At 36.4% G+C, this 21,556-nt stretch overlaps 1 protein-coding gene and 1 non-coding gene across 3 annotated transcripts in view; both read left to right on the forward strand.

Moving 5' to 3' along the window:
- The window catches only part of IPO7 (importin 7), a 49,842-nt gene that overhangs the window by 23,347 nt on the left and 4,939 nt on the right, over positions 1–21,556 (forward strand). For both annotated transcript variants that reach the window (XM_067540767.1, XM_067540768.1), the window contains 18 exons: positions 27–121; positions 224–308; positions 6,587–6,721; positions 7,601–7,700; positions 8,628–8,704; positions 9,130–9,246; positions 10,215–10,304; positions 10,829–10,994; positions 11,611–11,771; positions 12,786–12,914; positions 14,193–14,259; positions 14,337–14,462; positions 14,756–14,853; positions 16,385–16,480; positions 17,380–17,600; positions 17,708–17,913; positions 20,307–20,513; positions 20,913–21,029. In XM_067540767.1, coding sequence (XP_067396868.1) covers positions 27–121; positions 224–308; positions 6,587–6,721; positions 7,601–7,700; positions 8,628–8,704; positions 9,130–9,246; positions 10,215–10,304; positions 10,829–10,994; positions 11,611–11,771; positions 12,786–12,914; positions 14,193–14,259; positions 14,337–14,462; positions 14,756–14,853; positions 16,385–16,480; positions 17,380–17,600; positions 17,708–17,913; positions 20,307–20,513; positions 20,913–21,029 — 2,293 coding nt within the window. The remainder of the gene's footprint in view (positions 1–26; positions 122–223; positions 309–6,586; positions 6,722–7,600; positions 7,701–8,627; positions 8,705–9,129; positions 9,247–10,214; positions 10,305–10,828; positions 10,995–11,610; positions 11,772–12,785; positions 12,915–14,192; positions 14,260–14,336; positions 14,463–14,755; positions 14,854–16,384; positions 16,481–17,379; positions 17,601–17,707; positions 17,914–20,306; positions 20,514–20,912; positions 21,030–21,556) is intronic.
- On the forward strand, positions 10,498–10,679 carry LOC137148195 (small nucleolar RNA SNORA23). Its single transcript, XR_010918473.1, has one exon. It is a non-coding gene; the product is annotated as a small nucleolar RNA SNORA23 (small nucleolar RNA).

A 21,556-nucleotide genomic window follows, 5' to 3' on the forward strand; every position in this document is an offset into this window, starting at 1 on the left:
AGTAAATTAATTCTTTCTTCCTAAAGGAAACCCTTCAAGTTGATGAAGATGATAGACCTGAATTGCCGTGGTGGAAATGCAAGAAATGGGCGTTGCACATCTTGGCTAGACTTTTTGAGAGGTAGTTGTTCTTCCCATGCCATCACATTGAAAAAACCTAACTTCTAATATGAAATTCAGCAAAATATTTCTGCGTACTTTAATTTTTCATTTTTAATTCTAGGTATGGAAGCCCTGGTAACGTTTCCAAGGAGTACAATGAATTTGCTGAAGTGTTTCTAAAGGCATTTGCTGTTGGTGTTCAGCAGGTAAGAAATGCTTGAACTTGGGATATTAGAGTAAATGTGATATTAACAATAATACCCTTCTTCCCGCGTCTTTCCCCAGGATATGTCTCCTTTCAAAATATCTTGTATTACCCTGATGCTAACAGGGGGTATGCAGGAAATCCTTACAATTATTTATCGACTGAACAATCCAGTGTTAGCATCTTAAGAAATAGGTATGCTGCTTGTGTAATCTCTTAAAGTCCACTATGGATATGTCTATACTGCAGTTAGACACTCATGGCTGGCCCATGCCAGCTGACACGGGCTTGTGAGGCTTGGGCTAAAGGGCTGTTTAATTGTAGTGTAGACCGTCGAGCTAGCTCTGGAACCTTCCCAACTCGGAGTCCTAGAGCCTGGGCTCCCGGGACTGAACAGGGACTCTGGGTTTATGGCTTATTACAACAATATGTAATTCATTAACCTCCTGTTTTTGTCCTGTGACTGCAGAGGTGTTAACATGCCACCACCTTGAATGGTCCCATGCAGTATGTGCAAACTACATATGCTAAATGGCTTGTTCTACCTTGTATTTTGCTGTGCAAGTACCTTTTCTGGAACTGAAGAAGAACTCTGTGTAAACTTGAAAGCTTGTCTCTCTCACCAACAGAAGATGGTCCAATAAAAGATATTACCTCACCCACCTTGTCTCCCAATATTCAATGCAGTGTAGAAAGGCAAGATGTAATTCTCTCCTTAAAGTAGCTTTGGTAGTAATTCATTTAGAGGTGCTAATATGATACCTGAAGATGAATATTACCTAAGGAGCCAAGTATCAAGATGGCCCACCCTAAGGAGGAGTTATGGAGCTTTGATGGCTTCTTTATTTTTTCCAACTAATTTTAGTTTGGGGAAATGATCACATGGAAAAATGTCTTCAAAAGTAATACATTCATGCTGCTTGACAGAAGATTTTTCAGGCATACTTCTTTCCTGGACTCACAGCTTGTCTCTGGGATAACACGACAGACAGAGAACAACTGTGGTTAAGGTCTTTAAAGGAAAATTATTGAGGGGCAGGATTTTTGAATCCATAGAAACTTCTAATGTCTTAACAACATGAATTTACATAGAAACAGGGAGTTATTTTGATTAGATTTCCAGGAAGGACCCAAGTTTTGGAAGGTGTGTGTGTGTGTGTGTGTGTGTGTGTGTACTACATACATACACATTAATATATGATATTATATTATGTAATAGGAAAGATCAACTGCATCAAACCCAACATGACACGGAGTCCACACTGTCTAAAACTTTGACTTTTTGCACAGCTGTGGAGGTCAGCGTTGGGCATGTGTGCAAGGGAATTATCCTTCAAATACACATGGGAAAAGATTCGTACACAGCATTTATTTAATTGCAAAAATCAACAGACCCTCTGAAACAGAAGAAAATGAAAAAAGCAATTTCTGACTTTTGAAGACAGGCTGAAGAGTTCCACTGACGCTGTGTGTATTGCGCACTCTGTTTTTATCATAGAGAAATAGGAAGTAAGTATGCACGGTTGGATTACAAATTGTTCAAGTGCCAAATTGGGACAAACTCACTGAAGTTGATCTTGGTGACTGTAGGCCTACTTTCCTCCTCCTCCTTCCCCCAAAAGCCATCTTCTGTATTTCTGTTTGGGTCACAAAACATCACTGATTGCCAGTACAAGACTCCCTTAGTCATATCTCCATGAGTTTTCAGAAAGGTCCTAATTACTAAACAGTAATTAGTACATGTCTGCTCCTTCCTTCGCTATCTCCTGATGGGTTTCCCAAAAGAAAGAAGGCAGCTCAAGAAACGAATGATGATAAATTAGAAGACTCATGTAGCTCCAGCACCAAGAATCCATATCTGGATGTGATCATAGACCCAGGATATAAAGAGATTTTATCTGAAAAGTAATCTGAAGGTTATCAATCTCTGAATTTTTGGACACCTCATGTCACTTTGACTGCTTGGTAAAGCTACTAGTTGTACTAGTTTCATACAGAAACAAAGTTTTTGCACTCTTTTTTTCTGAACAGCTTAAACAACACAGTGAATGTACAGCAGGCAGTAAGAGGTCATCATACCACTAGGGTGGTGGAGAACAAAGTATAGCTTCTTTCAGAAAATGCTGAACTGGGAAGAACTGAAACAGATTACTTATTTGGCGAATACACTCCAGAACCAGGGTAGCACAAGACAAGTGGTCTAAACAGTTTTATCCACTGGCTGATGATGCTGAGACCAGTTTGATTAGCTTTGGAAAGTACAATAAGTGATATCAAAGGCAAACAGTTTTTTAATAATGGTATTGGTGTCATTTGAGCTGTCAAGGTAGAACAGTCTATATTCAAATGGGCAGAGCAGAACAAAACTTTTATCTCAATACACTATATCAAAGAACAAATGAATACCAGAGCTAACTGATTATATTGTGCTGAAATAGAGTGGGGAAATGGAGCTACCATAACTAGAAAATTCAGGAACTTGGTTATAGATAAGGCCTTTTCTTAACTAGCAATATTGTGGAAATTACAGATTCTGCAATATTAGGCTTCCACTGCAATTCTGACAGCAGGAGCTTCGCCATGTGCGAGGCTGGCAAATAATGGACTTTATTACTGTAAATAATAAGGTCCATTATTACTTTTCTACAATTTTCCATAGCTTGTTCGCAACTCAGCCACAATTTTTTGACAGTCATCTTGCAATTCAAGTAGGGCTTTAGTTATAGGTGTTGACACAGAAGAAAAATGACTAATAAGATTTGGATGAACTTTCTTAAGCCTGGTCAAAAAAGCCATTTATAATACTATGCCTATTTCCACTTCTAACAAAAATAATCTCGAACATTTGGCAAGACAAAATCAGTTAGTCTGAGTTACTTTCACTAGCTGAGACACCTGTGACTCTTGGACTTCACAAAAACAGACTGCTCTGCCCATGACTTGATGAACTAGGAGTGTGTCATCTTGTTATACCCGGATAAATTTAGTTTTACTCTGAGGAGAATGAGGAAAGGAGTGATCAAGAGTATTTCCACGGTATTCTGGCTGTTAGAAAATCCTTAACAGTTTATTGTACTTTATTGTTCAAATTCAAACACTGAGGGAATAACAAAGGAATTATTGTAAAGATGTGAAACTAAATCATGTCCAAGACTTATACTGGATGGTCTTTCCCTCAACTAAAAAAAAAATAGAATCCTTAGAGTCCAAGTTACAGCTATTGCTTGTTTGATAAGAGCAGCAAGGGAGATCTGATTTCTTATCTGTATATACCAAAGTTTCTGAAGACAGCAGTTTCAAGGAATCCTCAGATACAGTTATCCAACATAGAACTTAAACTGGTTTAACAAGCCATCATCCTACATACACAGCACACAATATAATTATGATGGAATTCTGACTTTGATTTTATTCCCTTTTTTTGGTTGCTGGTAATTTAAATTTAATTTGAATTAAAAATGTGCACACTTGATCTCAGACCAAAAGTGGTGATTTGTGGAGAGTTTGAGTAAAATTTATTCAGCTGCTTCTGAGTTCTGCATGTGTGTTGTGTGATTTATTTAAAAAAACCTTTTCTCCATATACTGTGTACTCAAACTTAAATGGCTGAATTGACTTGTTATATTCCTTACATTTAAGTATCTACAAAACAAGTTCAAATCAAGTATAAAGAAACTGTGATTCAGTAGTTACAAGTAGTTAAAGTGGGGAATTTTATATGTCAAGTACTACTTAAGTTTTTTTTGACTATTTAAATTTTTGAAAAAGCTGGGTACATGAGCCCCTAGCCAAAAGTAACAGAATTCAGTAGCCAGATAAAGAAACTTAAAAGCAGTACTGGTAACCCTTAAGGGAATTCAATGCATAATTGTATAATTAGCGCTTCACGAACACTGAAAAATCAAGCTCTTTTGAAGTCAGGAATGTAGAAGGTTGAAAGTTCAATTTTAACACTAGCCCTTTATGCTTTGCCTTCTACTGTATCTCTTGACATCTACTGATTATCAAATACAATATATAATAGAAACTGGAATTTCTTATGCAACCTTACATTCAGGAAGTTACATTATAGTATATGCAATCTTGACTTGGCTTATATCTGAATGATTTCAAATTGTCTAGTCTTAGTAATGCTCAAAGTCTGCAGCTTGGAATGTTTTCGATCACCACAAAGGTAGAATGATTTTGAATGTTGGAGCCCATTTCACACTTATAGGTTAAATAACATTAAGCATAAAATATTAACTTCAACTATTTAAGTGATTCTCCCCTTCTCCCTCCGCAACTTGGCTTGTTTTGTAGCTTTTACATTAGGCATTAAAAATCAAGCCAATTCTGAAAGTACTGTAATTTACTGTACATATGACATTCCAACCCTGTATTGTTTGACAAATTATTTAGTAGAAAGACCATATTTTAAGGCATAAGAACAGACCATAGAGAACCTGATTCTTGAATACTTGTTTTCTCAGTCTTGATGCAGAAATGTTAGAGGTTTTTTTGTGGGGGTGTTTTGTTTGTTGTTGGGTTTTTTTTTTTTTTTTTTTTTTGCATGGAATGTTTTTCTAATCATTATTGTAGTCTCTTTATTGACTCTGACTTCTTAAAGGAACATTTCTTAAGTTATGACAATTGAATTTCAACACTTTCAAGAAAGGGATGTTGTGGGCAAACCAAACTTTCATCCATAAGACAAACTTCATCTTCTGCAAGTCTCAACACTCAAAACTTTGTATCCTATTTCTTTTCATTTAGCTTACAAGAGGGTAAAAAGCAGTTTTGGTACAAATAAGAATTGCTTTTCTGACATTCTTTGTGTGCCATTATAAAACCTAGAGCAATTCACATCTTTGTCTATGTGCCACCCTGCTATCTAAGGCAATATATAAGCCATCTGTAGTGAGGTAGGTAAGATGCTGGATCTCCAAGGTCTGCTAAAATACCTTAATGTATCAGAGTTCAATCAACTTCAGTAAAGGCTAATACATAGGCAAAAATCATGGAGCAATTTATAAAGCAGTGATGTCCATGGTGAATGTGTGGCTAGATCGCCATTCAAACTCCTGTGACAGTCTAAGGCAATTTTGTAATCTCACGTATAGATTTTTAAAACTTAATTATTTCCCAAAAGAATTGGATCTCAACTTCTCCATCAATATTTCACTGTTGGTAAGTGAAATCTAAGGGATTGGTAGATGTGAATGACTTTTTCCCAGTGGATTCTTTCTTTTAATCAGTTTTGACCATTTTCTGTTTTAGCAAAGAGACAAATAATCAAATAAGCACAGAGACTGAACTTGCCCTCTCCCTTTAGCCCCCTCCAGCTGCTCCTGTCAGAACAATTGTGGTGTTACAGGCTTGGGCTGAACTGCAGGGAAATTTTGCTGGAGATTGGTCCCCATACTCCTCCAGTCATTGTGAGATTAAATACTAATCGTAGATCCAGCTTGCAGTGAGCTCAGAGCTTGACAACATTTAAATTGCTAGATTTATCTGGGAGAGCCCTGTCACTGGAAAAGGGTAGGGCCAGGAGGCACAGGAGAAGGGGTAGAGGGCTGGCTCTGTTTTCCCTCTGTTGCATCTTGTGTTTTTGAATTAAGGGTTTTATTACACCTGTATGTTATAGGGGTGATCTGAGAAACCTCCATAATGCCATACTAAATTCAAACATGAAGCAGCAAACACGTAGAAAACACTAGCCAAGGAGGCCAAGCAGTTTGGCAGGCCAAGCTCTGTGGCAATTGGGTCTGCAAAAATAATTGTAAGATGAAATGTTGGTGGTGCTTATTAACTCCCTTATCTGAGGGCAGAAAGGACCGTCATCTTTTGCTGCCGTGGTGATAGGTAGAGTTAGCATGAGTCACTGTTACCCAAACAACACTGCAGTTCATCATCTCTTCTTTCCCAGGAGGCATTTGCTGATGGTGGAGTGTGGAGAACTTGCAGTACTGCTACCTATAAGTAGACTATTTGGTAGCCATACATATAAGTAGATGATTTCAGTCTCCAGGGCTGTCAGTTCACCACCTCTCCATGAACACTAAAAATTACCTGAGTAAATTAACTAAACTTGTCTTGGAGAACTGGATGTAGCACAAATCAGAGGAATCCATCACATGTTAACTTAGTAAACACCATTTTAGGATAGTAAAAATCTGTTCACATTTGCAAGACTGAGAGTGGCTTTGTGGGGGCACTTCTGCAAATTAAATGGCTTCTTGGTTACTAGCAAGATGCTTTGGTTTCTATAAGCTGTTAATGAAACTTTGATTTTCATAGGTGTTGCTGAAGGTGCTGTATCAGTACAAGGAAAAGCAGTACATGGCTCCTAGAGTTCTTCAGCAAACACTGAACTACATCAATCAAGGAGTGTCACATGCTGTGACCTGGAAGAATCTGAAACCCCATATTCAAGTAAAACATTTTCTGGGAATAGTCTCTAAATGACTGAGTCATTATGTATTAATCAGTTTGTTGAATTTAAGTTGTGTGAGCTTCTATTATAAATTGTTTATCAAGAATTCAGGTCTGCTCTGGGGAAACATATCTTGTTACATTAACATAGTTGAAATATTAATTTTCTCTGGATGAAACAAAAAAAATTGCAATATTTAGGCCCCTATCTTGCAAAGACTTATACACATGCTTAACTTTAGGCATTGAATTAGTCCCATTGATTTCAAGCATGTGTCTTTGCAGAATTGGAGCCCCATTAAAGGCTAAAACCCAGATTGGTAATGTTTCTTATCGTGGACTTGGTCTATCTTTTAAAATGTAAAATGCATTTATATTAGTATCATAATTACTTAGTACAATGGTGTGAACTGAGGCATCCAAATGGAAGCTGTTTTAAATAAGCCCTCACAGTACAAATAGGGTCCCAAAACAGTCATGCAGTTTCATGATGGGCCCTTTCTTTGGCACACTGAGCCCGTAGTTACACTATTGTATTCTTAATGGATCAAGAATTGTACATATAATGCAACACCACACAAATTCAGAGTTACTGTCAGCAGCTAAATTTATGCCACCTTATTGTACCAGTTCCATATTCCGTTGCCCAAAGCAAATATAATGGATTGCATTGCATTTGCAGGTCTACTTTTAATTTGAAGCAGTTGGCTTTTCTCTGTTTAAAATAGGCCATTAAACCTGTTACAACAGTATAATTTTAAAAGGTTTCTATCCCAAATTTAAAATTGATGTAAGAGAAAATTTAAATTGTTTTTAAACGAAGAAAACAAATGATTGATACAATAGTTTAAGTCCTATTTTGTAACTTTTTAATTGCAGGGAATTATACAAGATGTTATATTTCCATTGATGTGCTATACAGATGCTGATGAGGAGCTGTGGCAAGAAGATCCATATGAATATATACGTATGAAGTTTGGTGAGAATTTTAAAATATATATATACATTAAAAATCTAATGCCAAACAAAGCCAGTATTTTAAAAAGTGCATTGTGGAAATTGAGATAATTAGATTTTTTTTTTTTTTTTTTTTTTGAAGTGTGCAGTGCAGTTTTTTTCTTAAGTGAGGTAATAGATCAGTGCTTATCAGTAGAGCTACAGATACCTTAAATTCAGCTATCTTGATTCTTAGTGTAGGTGAACAATGGACGTGTGTGAATGCAAGATGTTTATATGGCGGTGTAGACTAAAATAGCCATGGAAGTTTTGGATGTTCTGTTCATTTTTATGTTAATTTCCACTGGCTCTTTATTTTGTCTTTTGAAGTATTCTAAAAGTCTTTGTGGCCTGTTTAGGATTGGCATAAAAGTGAAGGAATTGGACCTTCCTGAAGGCCTTTTGGTACACTTAGGACTTCAGGCTGTTTAGGATCCTGATGGAATATTCTTTGCCTGTACAGACTAAACCCCAAAATACAAACCATGTAGCTATAAAGCCTCTGAAGAAGGTTGAACAAAAAGAGAGTGAAAGACCTAGTTTGTTTTCAGCTCTCTTTTTTGTCTATTTATTACAACAGCTAAAAAAAATTTTCATAGTGTAAGTAGGGTGTTAGACCTTCTGCAAGTATAAGAGAAGGTCCTTGCCCCAGGGATCTTAGACACAAATTTTGAGATAATGCTGACAAAGGGTAGAATGTTTGTGCCAAAAAACTCAATACATGTCTCGTCTTATTTCAAGTTTATTTTTATGTGAGCTCTGTGTTGAAATGCTTGTAATATCAAGGCACAGCTGGTAACGTAAGTCTGAATACTGGTGCTCTTATTTTATATTAGACCCTTAAATTATTTTAACATTATGAACTGTATTAAAGGACAAAAGTTTATAGTCTATTATATTTATTTAATAGATGTGTTTGAAGACTTCATTTCTCCTACAACTGCTGCTCAGACTTTGTTGTTTACAGCATGTAGTAAAAGAAAAGAGGTAAGCTATTTATGGATTAGGTTTGGACTGAACAAATCAAATCGTCTTATTTGATATTTTCTGTGCAACTTGCTGAAATATTTGAAACAAAAGATAGATTCTTATCATTAAAGTGGTTGTAAATCTTCCTGCTTAATACATAGGAACAATAATGTTCACATAATCCCATCATTTTAGAAGTTTGGTTTTTTTTGGTATTCATCTATTGGTATGAGTTTACTCTTTGAGGCTGGATAATGCACCCAGAAGCTATAAATCAACATGGTGTTTTAGCAATGGCATAAAACATTGCCTAATTCCAGCCTTTTGAAGAAAAAATGAAATACCTTTTTTAACAATTTGGGCATTTTAGAGAACTGACAATGGTACTTTAGAAGACTGGCTGAAGTATTTTAACTAACACAAAACCCTTGTTATCAAATTAGGTCCTACAGAAGACCATGGGCTTTTGTTATCAGATCCTCACAGAGCCAAATGCTGATCCTCGTAAGAAAGATGGTGCTTTACATATGATTGGTTCTCTGGCTGAAATTCTCCTAAAAGTAAATATACTGATTTCTAAGGGTCTTCTGGTTTTCTGTTTCCCTCTGCTTTTCTACCCATCACCTCCACATACAATCCAATTTTTAGAATAATCAAGATCAGCTCCCTGAATTTGCAACTTTTGATATAGATGTCACGGTACAACTTTTCCATAGTGGAGCAGATTTCCTAAACAATCTCCCACTCTTGCAAGAAGCTAGACTGCAGAAACATGCACATATATTTCTGGTATGTTGACAACAGAGGAATGCAGATAACAATGTTGACTTTTTGACAATGTTGATTATAAATTATTTTATATGACTTATTTTGGTTATAGGAACTGCTGTGCTTCCTTTTGATAAGCAATAAATTGCTATATAGGTTCTTTGGTTCCACTTGTAACCAAATTCCTGGTTGTTAACATCAGAAAATTTGTTTGATCAGAGAGAGCCCTGCTGATTTAGGTAGTTCATTTTCTTATAGAAAACTAGTTGTGTCGCAGATTTAGTAACCTTGTAAAATTGTTTACGGTGGCAGAGGATGACTTGGAAGAAGCTGATTTCTCTTAAGATGGATCAGTTATAACCACGATTTGAGGTGGTGGCCTTTTCTTCCTTGTCATAAGTAGTGTCTTTGGTATCAAACTGAGATAGAAACGGCAAAATAAAGAAGCCTTAGTGATCCAAAGATGATTAAAAAAATTACACCATGAATCATTGGTCCTAATTGGTCTTGAACATATAGGATCCTCCTAGCTTGTTGGTTGTGGTAGTGAATAGATAGGCTATCTGTCACTTTATGGAATGGTTTACTAAGAAGGGTAAAAAGTCTTTCCTTTGTGGTGTGTTACAACTTCCTATCATCTCTTTATTTTGCTTTTCTGTATAAAATAAGGTGTTGGATTAACAAGAACTAAAATTTTTCTCCCACTTCTGGCTTTTATGTAAAAATACCACCTGATGTAATTGTCTTAATATTCTCACAGAAGAAGATATACAAAGATCAGATGGAGTACATGTTGCAGAATCATGTGTTCCCTCTTTTTAGCAGTGAACTGGGCTATATGAGAGCACGGGTAAGAATGTTTAAGGTTTACTTTATTCATTTGTTGATCTACATTTGAATATCTCAGAATTTTTCCTGAATTGTATCTTGCCCTAAATTGATAGATGCTATTTGCATCTTTCCTATAATAAAGTACATTCAAGTTTTTAATTATAAAAATGTTAGTTTCTTAAGGTGTAGCAATATATAAATTCAAAATGGCTGCAGTACTGTGTGCATAGTTTCTCCTCTGTGTCTGGTGGTATGGTCCATTTGTGTTTTGCATTTAGACTGTACTGCTCACACAAAACCTGTGGCCAAAGATGAAGTTGAGATCATAGTACTGGTCTAGTGATGTCTAAAAGACAAACCTACCACTGGCCAGCCTCCAAACTCTCAAACATCTTTATTTTTAAAAGCTCTGTAGTATTTTAGTTAATAAATAACATCTATAGTACTAATTAATTATTCATTATTTTATTAGAGAACTGACAATCCACAGATGTCATTAAAATGATCATTTTCTGAAATTGTTTGTTGCATTTTTTTTTTCAGGCTTGCTGGGTCCTTCATTATTTCTGTGAAGTTAAATTTAAGAGTGACCAGAACCTCCAGACAGCCCTAGAACTCACAAGACGATGTCTGATTGATGATCGGGAAATGCCTGTGAAAGTGGAAGCTGCTATAGCACTTCAGGTTTTAATTAGTAATCAAGAGAAAGGTAAACTTTTTTTTTTAAATGAAGAAAACATCTCTAACATTTCTAAAGAAGACATAATTGAAGCAGAAAAGATACAATGCACTATTATTTTCATGAGCTAAGCACTAATGTACCAGTATCGTAATTACCTTCTGGGAGATTTGTTTTATTGTCCATTGATGGTAATTTGCCATTTGGTTAACTTGCCAGCTCTGGTTAGAACAGGGGGAGTGCTTGACATAAGTAATTTTGGGACAAGGAAACTTTTGTGTTGGTTCAACAAACTTAGAAAGAAACATAACCTGTAATATATAATCACTCAATTGCTGAATTCCCACCTACTGTTAGGAGTCTTGTAATAGTTATTTACTATTAACACTTTTTGGCTATATAAACTTAATTTAGTATGAAATTTTTCATATTGAACTTTTAATATTATCAGAATGCTTTGTTGATACACTTTGTGTCTCTCTTTGGCTTTAGTTATATGAAAAATATATATTTAGGCTATTACATGTCAAAGACATCAGTATTATTAAAGTGTGTATTTCTGGTTTTCGTACATTCTTGTTACAAAATTACTAGATTAGTGTAAGAATCAATGTAACTGGTGTTTTTATTTCCAACTACTTTGCAGCTAAGGAATATATTACACCATTCATTAGACCTGTAATGCAAGCTCTGCTTCATATTATAAGAGAGACTGAAAATGATGATCTTACCAATGTGATTCAGAAAATGATCTGTGAATATAGTGAAGAGGTTACCCCCATTGCAGTAGAAATGACCCAGCATTTGGTAAGCCCGTTTAACAAATTTCCCAAGTGTGAAGTGGCCAAACATGTGGGATTTTGTTCCTTAGATTCAATATGGTTTGTCATTTGCCAGCTGATTTTATACCAACCCATTTAAACATATTAATACAGATGTTTTGCATGTCCTGGGTTCAGAAGCTGCTGTATGGCTGGGGGGAGGTAATCTCACATAATAAGCAGATGTGTTCCATAGAGAGACAGTAATCCTGATTTTAGCCATAATAAGCCCTAGAAGCAAATAACTTTCATAGCACACTTTAGAATCAGATTAGAGTAAAGTGTCTTACTGGCCTCATTACTAAAGTTATTTTTTCCTACTTTAAAACAGAAATTTAGGAGTAGTTTTTGGTAGCAAAGTGTGGGTGCCAATAGTTAGATGTTTTAGGCTAAATTAATTGCACCTGAAAATACCTGTTGTGTTCTTGGATAGCCACATGGCATAAGTTGTACCTGCAGTTTCATAAATTGAAGGCCAGGTTGATGCTGATGTCAAAATCAGTCCCTTATTGTGTAGGCTTAATGGTTTATAATGAACTTCACTTTTCTGTTTCCTCTCTGTTAGTAATACATGTACAATAATCCACTTTAGTTGTGTGATACAAAACTACTAATTCTGTTCTGTTTTAGAATCAAGTCATCTCTGTTTTTGTTAAACTGTTATTCCCTGTGGTCTGTATTGTAAATGATACGTCTTTATATACAATTACAAATCCACTTGATTCATACACAAATAAACCCTAACTATTCAAATGACTTTAGCCGTTTCAAAATTGAGAATTTTGGGACTTTTGGAAAACGGGAAGTTAGGAAAACAAAATACTGATCCTCAGGGATATTTCAAGTAACTAGCATTCACCTGTATTGGTATTTTTAACACACGATATCTCAAAAGTTCAGTGTGCAGGGTCTCAGACTTGTATAATAGTCTATCCCCAAACATACCCTCTTTAACTACCTGAGTGACACACTTAACTGGGATTTTACTGTTCTTGTGCAGGCAATGACATTTAACCAGGTCATTCAGACTGGACCAGATGAAGAAGGCAGTGATGACAAAGCAGTGACAGCAATGGGAATCTTGAATACCATTGATACACTCCTCAGTGTAGTTGAAGATCACAAAGAGGTAAGGAAAAACTCTTTCAAAGAAATTAAATGCCTTAAGATGCTGGGAAGTATGATAGTTATTGTGCATTGAATAAAAATCCAACAGTACACTTTATACCAATGTTTTAAGATCCTTTCAGTTAAAAATCTGTTAAGCTTATTTACATCAGCACACAAATATATAAAATCATAACTATGTTGCATGTACAATCTCGGAGCATAAGCATTTGCCATTTAAGATCCTGAACATATTACAGATTTCAGTAGCAGTCCAGATACTTGGATGTAATTCTTGTGTACCAGCTGATGGATGCAATAACCACTAGAACTGAATGATGTCACTTGCTCAGTTTGTCTTGCCAGTTGTACTGAGAAAGATCTGACTTGGTGCAGTCTACCCTTGGTGGAAAATAGATGTATTCATAATTAACTTACAGTATTGAGTCCACTCGCTGTTGATGTATCAGTTTGCTGTCTGCCCTATAACAAAGTAATGGGAAATCCTGCGGAAAACTCAGTGTGGGGTTTTTTTTCTACTGCAGCATGATGGGCACTTAAAACTTACACTGGCATAGCTGTAATGGTCAAGGGTGTGAAAAATCTTACACCCCTGAGAGACATAGCTATGCTGACCTAACCCCAGTGTAGACAGCACTGACCTAGCTACAGCCCCTCGGGGAATGTAGGTGTACCCTGAAGTACCACAGTGGTGCAGCTGCATTTGTGCCACTCTGGTGTTTCTAGTGTAGACATATGCTGCATCTACATTAGGGGGCTCTGATGGCATAACTATGCCAGTATAGGCTCTGTAGTGTAGACACAGCTTTAGTCTGTGTTGTAAAATACTCCACCAAAGATTGATGAATTTAGATTACTGAGCTTTATGCTACTACAGCTACTGATTTCTGATAAATGTTTTAGCTCCATAGTGCCTATGCTGCTTGGTATAGGCTCTTAAAGTTCCAAAGGTCTTGGTTAAGGAAACATACTACGGGTATGTCTATATTGCAATTAAAAACCCACAGCTGGTCCGTGCCAGCTGACTTGGCTTTGAGCTAAGGGGGTGTTTAATTGTGCTGTATACCAGTGGTTCTCAACCAGGGGTACGTATGCCCTGGAGATACGCAGAGGTCTTCCAGTGGGCATACTAACTCATGTAGATATTTGCCTAGTTTTAGTACAGTATTTATATTCCAATTGATTTATTTTATAATTATACGATAAAAATGAGAGAGTAAGCAATTTTTAAAACATATTAAAAACCAGTTTTTACATGTGCTTGAAACTTCTCTTTCAGATTACCCAACAGTTGGAAGGGATCTGTTTGCAAGTTATTGGAACAGTTTTACAGCAGCATGTTTTAGGTATATATCTCCTTGTTTGTGTTAATCATTTGTCTGTGGTTAGCATTAAATCTAATAAAGTGCTACTTATATTTTAGAATTCTATGAGGAGATCTTTTCCTTGGCTCACAGTCTGACATGTCAGCAAGTCTCTGCACAGATGTGGCAGCTTTTGCCTCTTGTTTTTGAAGTTTTTCAACAGGATGGCTTTGATTACTTTACGGGTAAGAAATCCTAATTAAAAATTGTCCCAAGATTAGTGGGTTTTATATATTTGTTTTGAGGCATAAATGAATGAAATAAATGTTGTAATTTAAAGAATGTTTAAAAGAGAGCTATATTTGCTATACATTATTTTGATCAAAATTGTTTTGCTTAAGCCATCTATAACTAGTTTTGTCAGGTGACTTCCTATTACAATAACCATCATGTTTAACTAACTTATGGTGAAAGCTACATATTAACAGCTAGTGTTGTAAAAAAATGCACAGAATGGCTAATTATTCTTGTTTAACAGATATGATGCCTCTCCTGCATAATTATGTAACTGTTGATACAGACACGCTTCTGTCTGACACAAAATATCTTGAAATGATCTACAGTATGTGCAAAAAGGTAGGTAGACTCCTATGATAATCCTGTCTAAAATGTTTGACGTACTTGCCTGTGTACCAAAAAATACATATATATTTTGTGAAAATGTATTTTCTTTTACAACAATAGACTCCCAAACTGCAGACTTTTAACTTGTTCTTTTGTGATGTATGGTACTGTTTGGTATTTGCTGTGATTTTGTAAGGAACAGCAGCTCAAAAAAGAAAATTACCAAGTCACTGTCTCAGGGGTTTAATTAAGTAAGGCCCCCAAAATAAATTGTACATGACATAAAAATATTAGAAACATGCACAGGCAGTGGCTGGAGTCAGTCTTACTTATTATTATTGTATTTGTATTACAGCAGTGCCTAGAGTACCCATCTGATATTGGAGCTTCATTATGCAAACATGTAATAGGATATAATCAGTGTCCCAAAGATCTTAAATCTAAATAGACAAGATAAATAACGTAGGAAGGAAAACAGGGACAGAGAGATTAAATGACTTGCCCAAAGCCACACAGCAGATTTATGGAAGAGCTGAGGCTAGAACCCAGTTCTCCTGACTCCCAGGTCACTATCTTTTCCAGTGGACTACACTGCCTTTTAACATTTTTCATCTTTTGCATTCTCACTTCAATTTTGTCAGTATAGCTAGTTGACTATACTGGTTGTCATTTTAATCCTATCAGTATGTAGGGGTACGGAGTTCCTTGGAACCTTAGCTCTAGTTAGCCTAGGGGAATGAAAACCTTCTCAAATTCAATTAGTTTTCTCTTCAGAACTTGTGTATTGTATATGTAAATTTTGTTGTCTGAACTCTACACCAAGCTTGCTCTCTAGATTGAAGTGCCCACATTATTTTCTTTGGTTAATTCTATGACTGGAAATGTTTGAATTTTGTTGTGTGTAACTTATGTGAAGTGTATAGCCCTATCTGTGTTTGTGAATTAGCAGCAAACATATTGATTTTCATCCATTTGTTTATTTTGCAGTTGAGTAGTTTTTGCAAACAAACTATATCTTAATTATTTGTGACCTAGTTAGTCATTGTCAGTATTTACTCCCTGATATTTGCAGTTAGTGCCATGTGGCCAGTCCTAGATTGTATAGTAATTTCTGGTCCCTAATTGGACAATAAACATTTTATTAAACAAGCTTTATAAAATTCTATGTGAATTATTGATGCATCTTTTGTGCAAATAAATGTTTACAAAATGGCTATGAGTGCTTCTGATGCAAGTTCTCCTATACATTTGTATCTATACTAACAGTGGACATTTTTACAGAACAAGTAGATGGTTGTTAGCTTCAACCACTTTTTTGCTCTATTTGCATATCTCTGGTTATGATCCTGAACCTTTGTTGTAGTTTATTTCTTTTTGTTTCTCTTCTTCACCGATGAAAGCTGGAAATGGCATTCCATTTTTATATGACACTAGTATTTTAATAGAGATCTTAGTTGTAGATTAATTTCTCAGAGAAAAATAGAATATAGAAAACACCTTTTACCCATAAGCATAAAACCAACCGTAGTCTAATGTTTTTCAGGTCCTTACCGGAGTTGCAGGAGAAGATGCAGAATGTCATGCAGCAAAGCTGTTGGAAGTTGTCATTCTACAGTGCAAAGGTCGTGGTATTGATCAGGTTAGTAATGTCTGCTTGCTATCTTAAAAACACTGTAATGAAAAGACATTCTCAAATGTGCTTTGATTGCATATTAAAATAAGATGTGGTGTTCATGTTATGAAATCCATCATATTTTAGTGAAACTAACAGTCTCTGCTGACATATCATACTGCAGTGCCAGGGAGTATTACTAGGCAATATTTATCAGCACTGGTGGATCTAAAGAAATGCATGTTTTATACTATACCTCCAGAGGTAGAATGCATCTGACAATCTAAGACACGTCCATAAGTGAGGGAGTACAGTTTAAGAGCGGACTATCTCTTTTAGCTGTTGGATTAAATTGTGCACTAAATTATAGTGCATACACAGGAGAAAGATTTAATGGGCCACATGGCAGCTGAGAATGAAGAAAGGGGGGTGAAGCCCACTGAATCCCCACTTGTACTGGCAAAAAAGCATAATCTGTAGGTAGGCAAGAATTTCTTCAGATTGTATCTTACTGGAATCAATGAGAGAAATTATTCCTCCCTCATATATACACTTGACAAACATGATATGGCTGTTAGAAAATAAAAAGGTACAAGAACAATGTAGTAATTGTGGAGACTTTTCCTGAAGATTCTAGTTCTTAATTTATCTGAAGATAAACTTAATCTGTGTTGAAATAATACCACTAACCCTCTGCTTAGGTAAGCAGGGAAACTACTCTCCTACTTCTTGTTAGATATCTTGAGTTATGTCCAGCAATGCTGTTCTCCAGTGTTATGTACCATTCTGCAACTATACTTATGAAATACAGTTGTTAAAATTACATAACACGGAAAAATTAGATGTATACGGTTTACTCTTGCTTCTGAGTGGTGGGGTTTTAATCTATTAAAATATTGAGCTTACAATGGTTGTATCATTTCCAGTGTATACCCTTGTTTGTGGAAGCAGCTTTGGAGAGATTGACCAGAGAGGTGAAAACAAGTGAACTGCGAACAATGTGCCTCCAGGTTGCCATAGCTGCTTTGTATTACAACCCTCATCTGTTGTTAAATACCTTGGAAAATCTTCGTTTCCCCAATAATGTGGAGCCTGTCACTAATCACTTCATTACACAGTGGCTTAATGATGTAGACTGTTTCTTGGGGTAAGATGCTCTAATTTTAAAGATTGCCATGTGTAGTCTACCACCTATTTTCTGTTTTTAGAAATTGGAAATAAGTAGATATAAAATATCGTTGTTTTGTATTTTAGACTTCATGATAGAAAGATGTGTGTGCTGGGCTTGTGCGCTCTGATTGATCTGGAGCAAATACCACAGGTTTTAAATCAAGTTTCAGGACAGATCCTGCCAGCTTTTATCCTTTTATTTAATGGATTGAAAAGAGCATATGCTTGCCATGCAGAGCATGAAAATGACAGTGATGATGATGATGAAGGTGAAGATGACGAGGAAACGGGTAAGGAAACTGAAACAGTACAATTAAATTTCAATGTCCCCTCCATGTCTGAACCCTTCCATAATTCTCCACAGTCCTCTGTCTTCACAGATAAAGCTTATGCTTGGGCTTTGGTGCTTCTTTTTAACCCTTTTACAGATCCGTTTGGCAATTTTCCTGACTGGAGCAGAAATCAACTTTTTTTTTTTTAAAGGCTGAGATTCCTGGGCTGCTTCTCTCTAGGGTTGTCTTGGGCCAGCTCTTTTTTTAGACAATCCCCTGCTTTCCCAGGAGGTTATTGCTGGGACAGACCTCTCTCCCCTTCAATCCATTTGGGCCAGGGGTGAGGGGCACAGAAAGAGCTGCAGGTGGACCTCTTATTCCTCTGCACTCCAGCTGTGCTGCAGAGTGCCCCATGTTCTGGTGCTTTGAATCTATATCTGAAACTGCACCTTAGAGACTGTTCTAGAGTAAAGTAACTTCCACCTCATCATCCCTCTCCAGTCTATCCAACAATAATAGTCCTTTCCCATCTCTCTGATCAGTATTCCTCCTCTTCAGATCTCTTTACAGCTTCTTTGTCTCTCTGCATGAAGTTCAAACTTCTGCACAACTTTTGCCTGTCTACAGCTATCATCTCCATCCCTCTGTACCTCTCCCCATGCTTCTGCCTACTCTTCTCACTTTGTTGTTCCTGTGTCTCCTCCTTTCACTCTCACCTTCATGCCTTTGTGAGTGCTTCTCCTTGGAATAGCTTCCTGTATGCCAAGAATCCTTGCTATCTTCTTTCATATCCTTCTTCAAAACCCACGTTCCCCTTTCTTTCTGCCACTGACTATTCCTATGCTGTCTGTCCTACTCTTGCTATACTTCAGTAGCTATTTGAAAACATTAGAACTTAAAATATTTGTAATGACTTGTATTTTTAGATGCTAAACTCCTTGGGGCCAGGGACCATGTGTTGCTTAAATTTCTGTAAAGTGCTACGCAAAATTTGCCATATAATTGTTATGATGTTGGCCTCTAGGGTAGCACACTGAGATAGCTAAATTAGGACAAAAATGCAAAGAATTTTTTCAGGCAATTCCCAAAACTGGAGTTTTTCTAAAAATTCACCAGGCCAGCAACAAACAGCTTCTCATTAGCTCACTGTTATCCAGATGCCAAAACCACAGTTCCCTTAAAGCCAGTCAGCCCTCTGGCTTCCACCCAGACAGCCAAGTCAAATATGATGGGGATTAATGAAAATGTTATCCGTCATATGAAAAGTTCTACCAATCAAAAGGACCGGATACCAGCCAGGTCAATGAGTATTTCAGATCTTACCCAAATACACACTTGTAGCCAAATCTTATTAACTAAACTAAATATTTATTTAAAAAGAAAAGAGAGAGTATTGGTTCAAAGATCATTATACATACAGATGAGAATAAAGTCCATAGGTCAGTTTCATAGTAGAAATGGTAAGCTGCATTGCAAAAGGTGCTTCAGGAGTAGTCCATGTAAAGTCTGTATAATTTCTTCCATGAGAAATATCAGGGTATATTCAGATTTGGAACTGGGCTCTTAGTCTTACAACTTAAACCTTCCCTGTCACCGCTTAAGCAGGTCTAGGATAAACAGAATCAGGACCCTAGAGTCATTTGTAGACTCTTCACTGGTTATTGATATCTTCTTGCAAGCAGGGGTTTCCTTGAGTGATTAATAGGTAATTACTCCTGGCTTGGAAGCAAACACCCCCTATTTCCTATGCATACTGATGACTAGCTACATTAGCATAAGGTAATTGTCTATCTGTAGCCATTTACAGATAGTTATTACAGACTTCAGAGAAAATTAAAACAATTACAATACTACATTCACATTTCATCTACATGCTAAAATCTCCTTTTGATGTCTGTATTGACAGACGGGAACTATTTGGTTGCATCAATAATCACTAACAAGATTATAGGTAAATACAGACATACACAGCCATTATTTACTTTCAAACTCTTAACAATACAAGTTTAAACTTCAGAGTTCTAGCTATTTATAATGAATTGCTCTAATTACCATTAATTAGTATTTCCTTTCAGTATGTTTTTGAAGGTTGAGTTTGGGTCATTCAGCTTGCTAGGGCTTAACTCTTTCTGGCTTAGTGTCACAATTGTTTTTATTAATAACTGTTTTCTTGTGGCAGCAACATGTTCCTTTCCTACTGCTCAGGAGATGAGGAAAGGGACAGCTGAGGAAAGTGTGACACTGGTAACAATGGAGAGGAGTGGGCCCTTTTATGTGTGAACCACAATTTTATTGATTCCATCACTGATCAGTATAACCAAAAACCTATCTGAAGATAACAGTTTGATTCTGAAGATAAAAATCTCATTGCTTTATATGTAAAAGAATCTTCTGTATCTTTCGCCTTACAGAGGAATTAGGGAGTGATGAAGATGATATTGATGAAGATGGACAAGAATACCTAGAGATTCTGGCAAAACAGGCAGGAGAAGATGGAGACGATGAGGATTGGGAAGAAGATGATGCTGAAGAGACTGCTCTGGAAGGCTATTCAACAATTATTGATGATGAAGATAATCCTATTGACGAATATCAGATATTTAAAGCAATTTTTCAGAGTAAGAACTGTATTTCATCTGCTAGATGACAATTACATATTTTTAATTCAATTTTAATTTGTTTTTGGAGAATTAAGTACTGAATGGATTGCCATTTGGGGACAAATTATCCTTTACAGTTAGTTCCCTCTTCGGAGAGAGAAGTCAATGTGGCTTCCAGGGCGGGAGAAAGGAAGGTAAAATATATTTAAAGAAGGGGGATTAGATTAACATTTTTGAGGCATTTTCATGGCTTTTTAGAACACTGATATTTGTTTCTGAAATATTTCTTGTATTAGTACTATATCTTCTTAGGGGGACTCAAATCAAAAGGCTGCCTTCTGATTAAGGTGGCAGTGAGAACAAGTATTGAATGATGGAATGTTCTAATGAGATGAGTTGTCCTTTTTTTCTTTGCAGCAATTCAGAGTCGTAACCCCGTGTGGTACCAAGCTTTGACACATGGTCTTAATGAAGAACAAAGAAAACAGTTACAGGACATAGCAACTCTAGCAGATCAAAGGCGGGCAGCCCATGGTACCTTCCCATTCATATTTTATAGCATTGATAATTTTTTACTATTTAAATGTTGATGTTTAGCGTTTCACAAGACATGCACTACAGACAGTCCCCATGCAAAAAAAAGCTTACATGTTAAGACATAAACAGAGTGTGTGGGTTGCATTGAGAAGCCCAAAGGAGAGAGGATAATTAGTGTGTTTTGAATAATTCACCATTAACTTACGCGTAATATTTCAGCTTTTGATAATGTAACAGTCAATATTTCTGCTTAACATTGTTTACTGAATAATGATCTCTCCCAAAACATGTTGGAGGTGGTTCAGATTTGCCCACAAAGCTCTAGGCCATTCTGTGCTCTTGCCTATTTCTTTGCCTCTGGTGATGCAGAGTAATGTGTCTGTGTTTCCACCATTGTAGTCCTAACTTCTAAAGCTGATTGGGAGAGTAGACGGTAGTGAGCAGAACTTCCACAGCTTTGCTCCCCAAACAGGTACTACCTGCCAAGCTCCTTTGTTCTGTTTGTTCCCTTCTCTCCATCACAA

Source organism: Emydura macquarii, unplaced genomic scaffold (assembly GCF_026122565.2).
Source record: "Emydura macquarii macquarii isolate MOO-44397 ecotype Brisbane River unplaced genomic scaffold, CSIRO-AGI_Emac_v2 contig_587, whole genome shotgun sequence".
NCBI classification, from domain to species: Eukaryota; Metazoa; Chordata; order Testudines; family Chelidae; genus Emydura; species Emydura macquarii.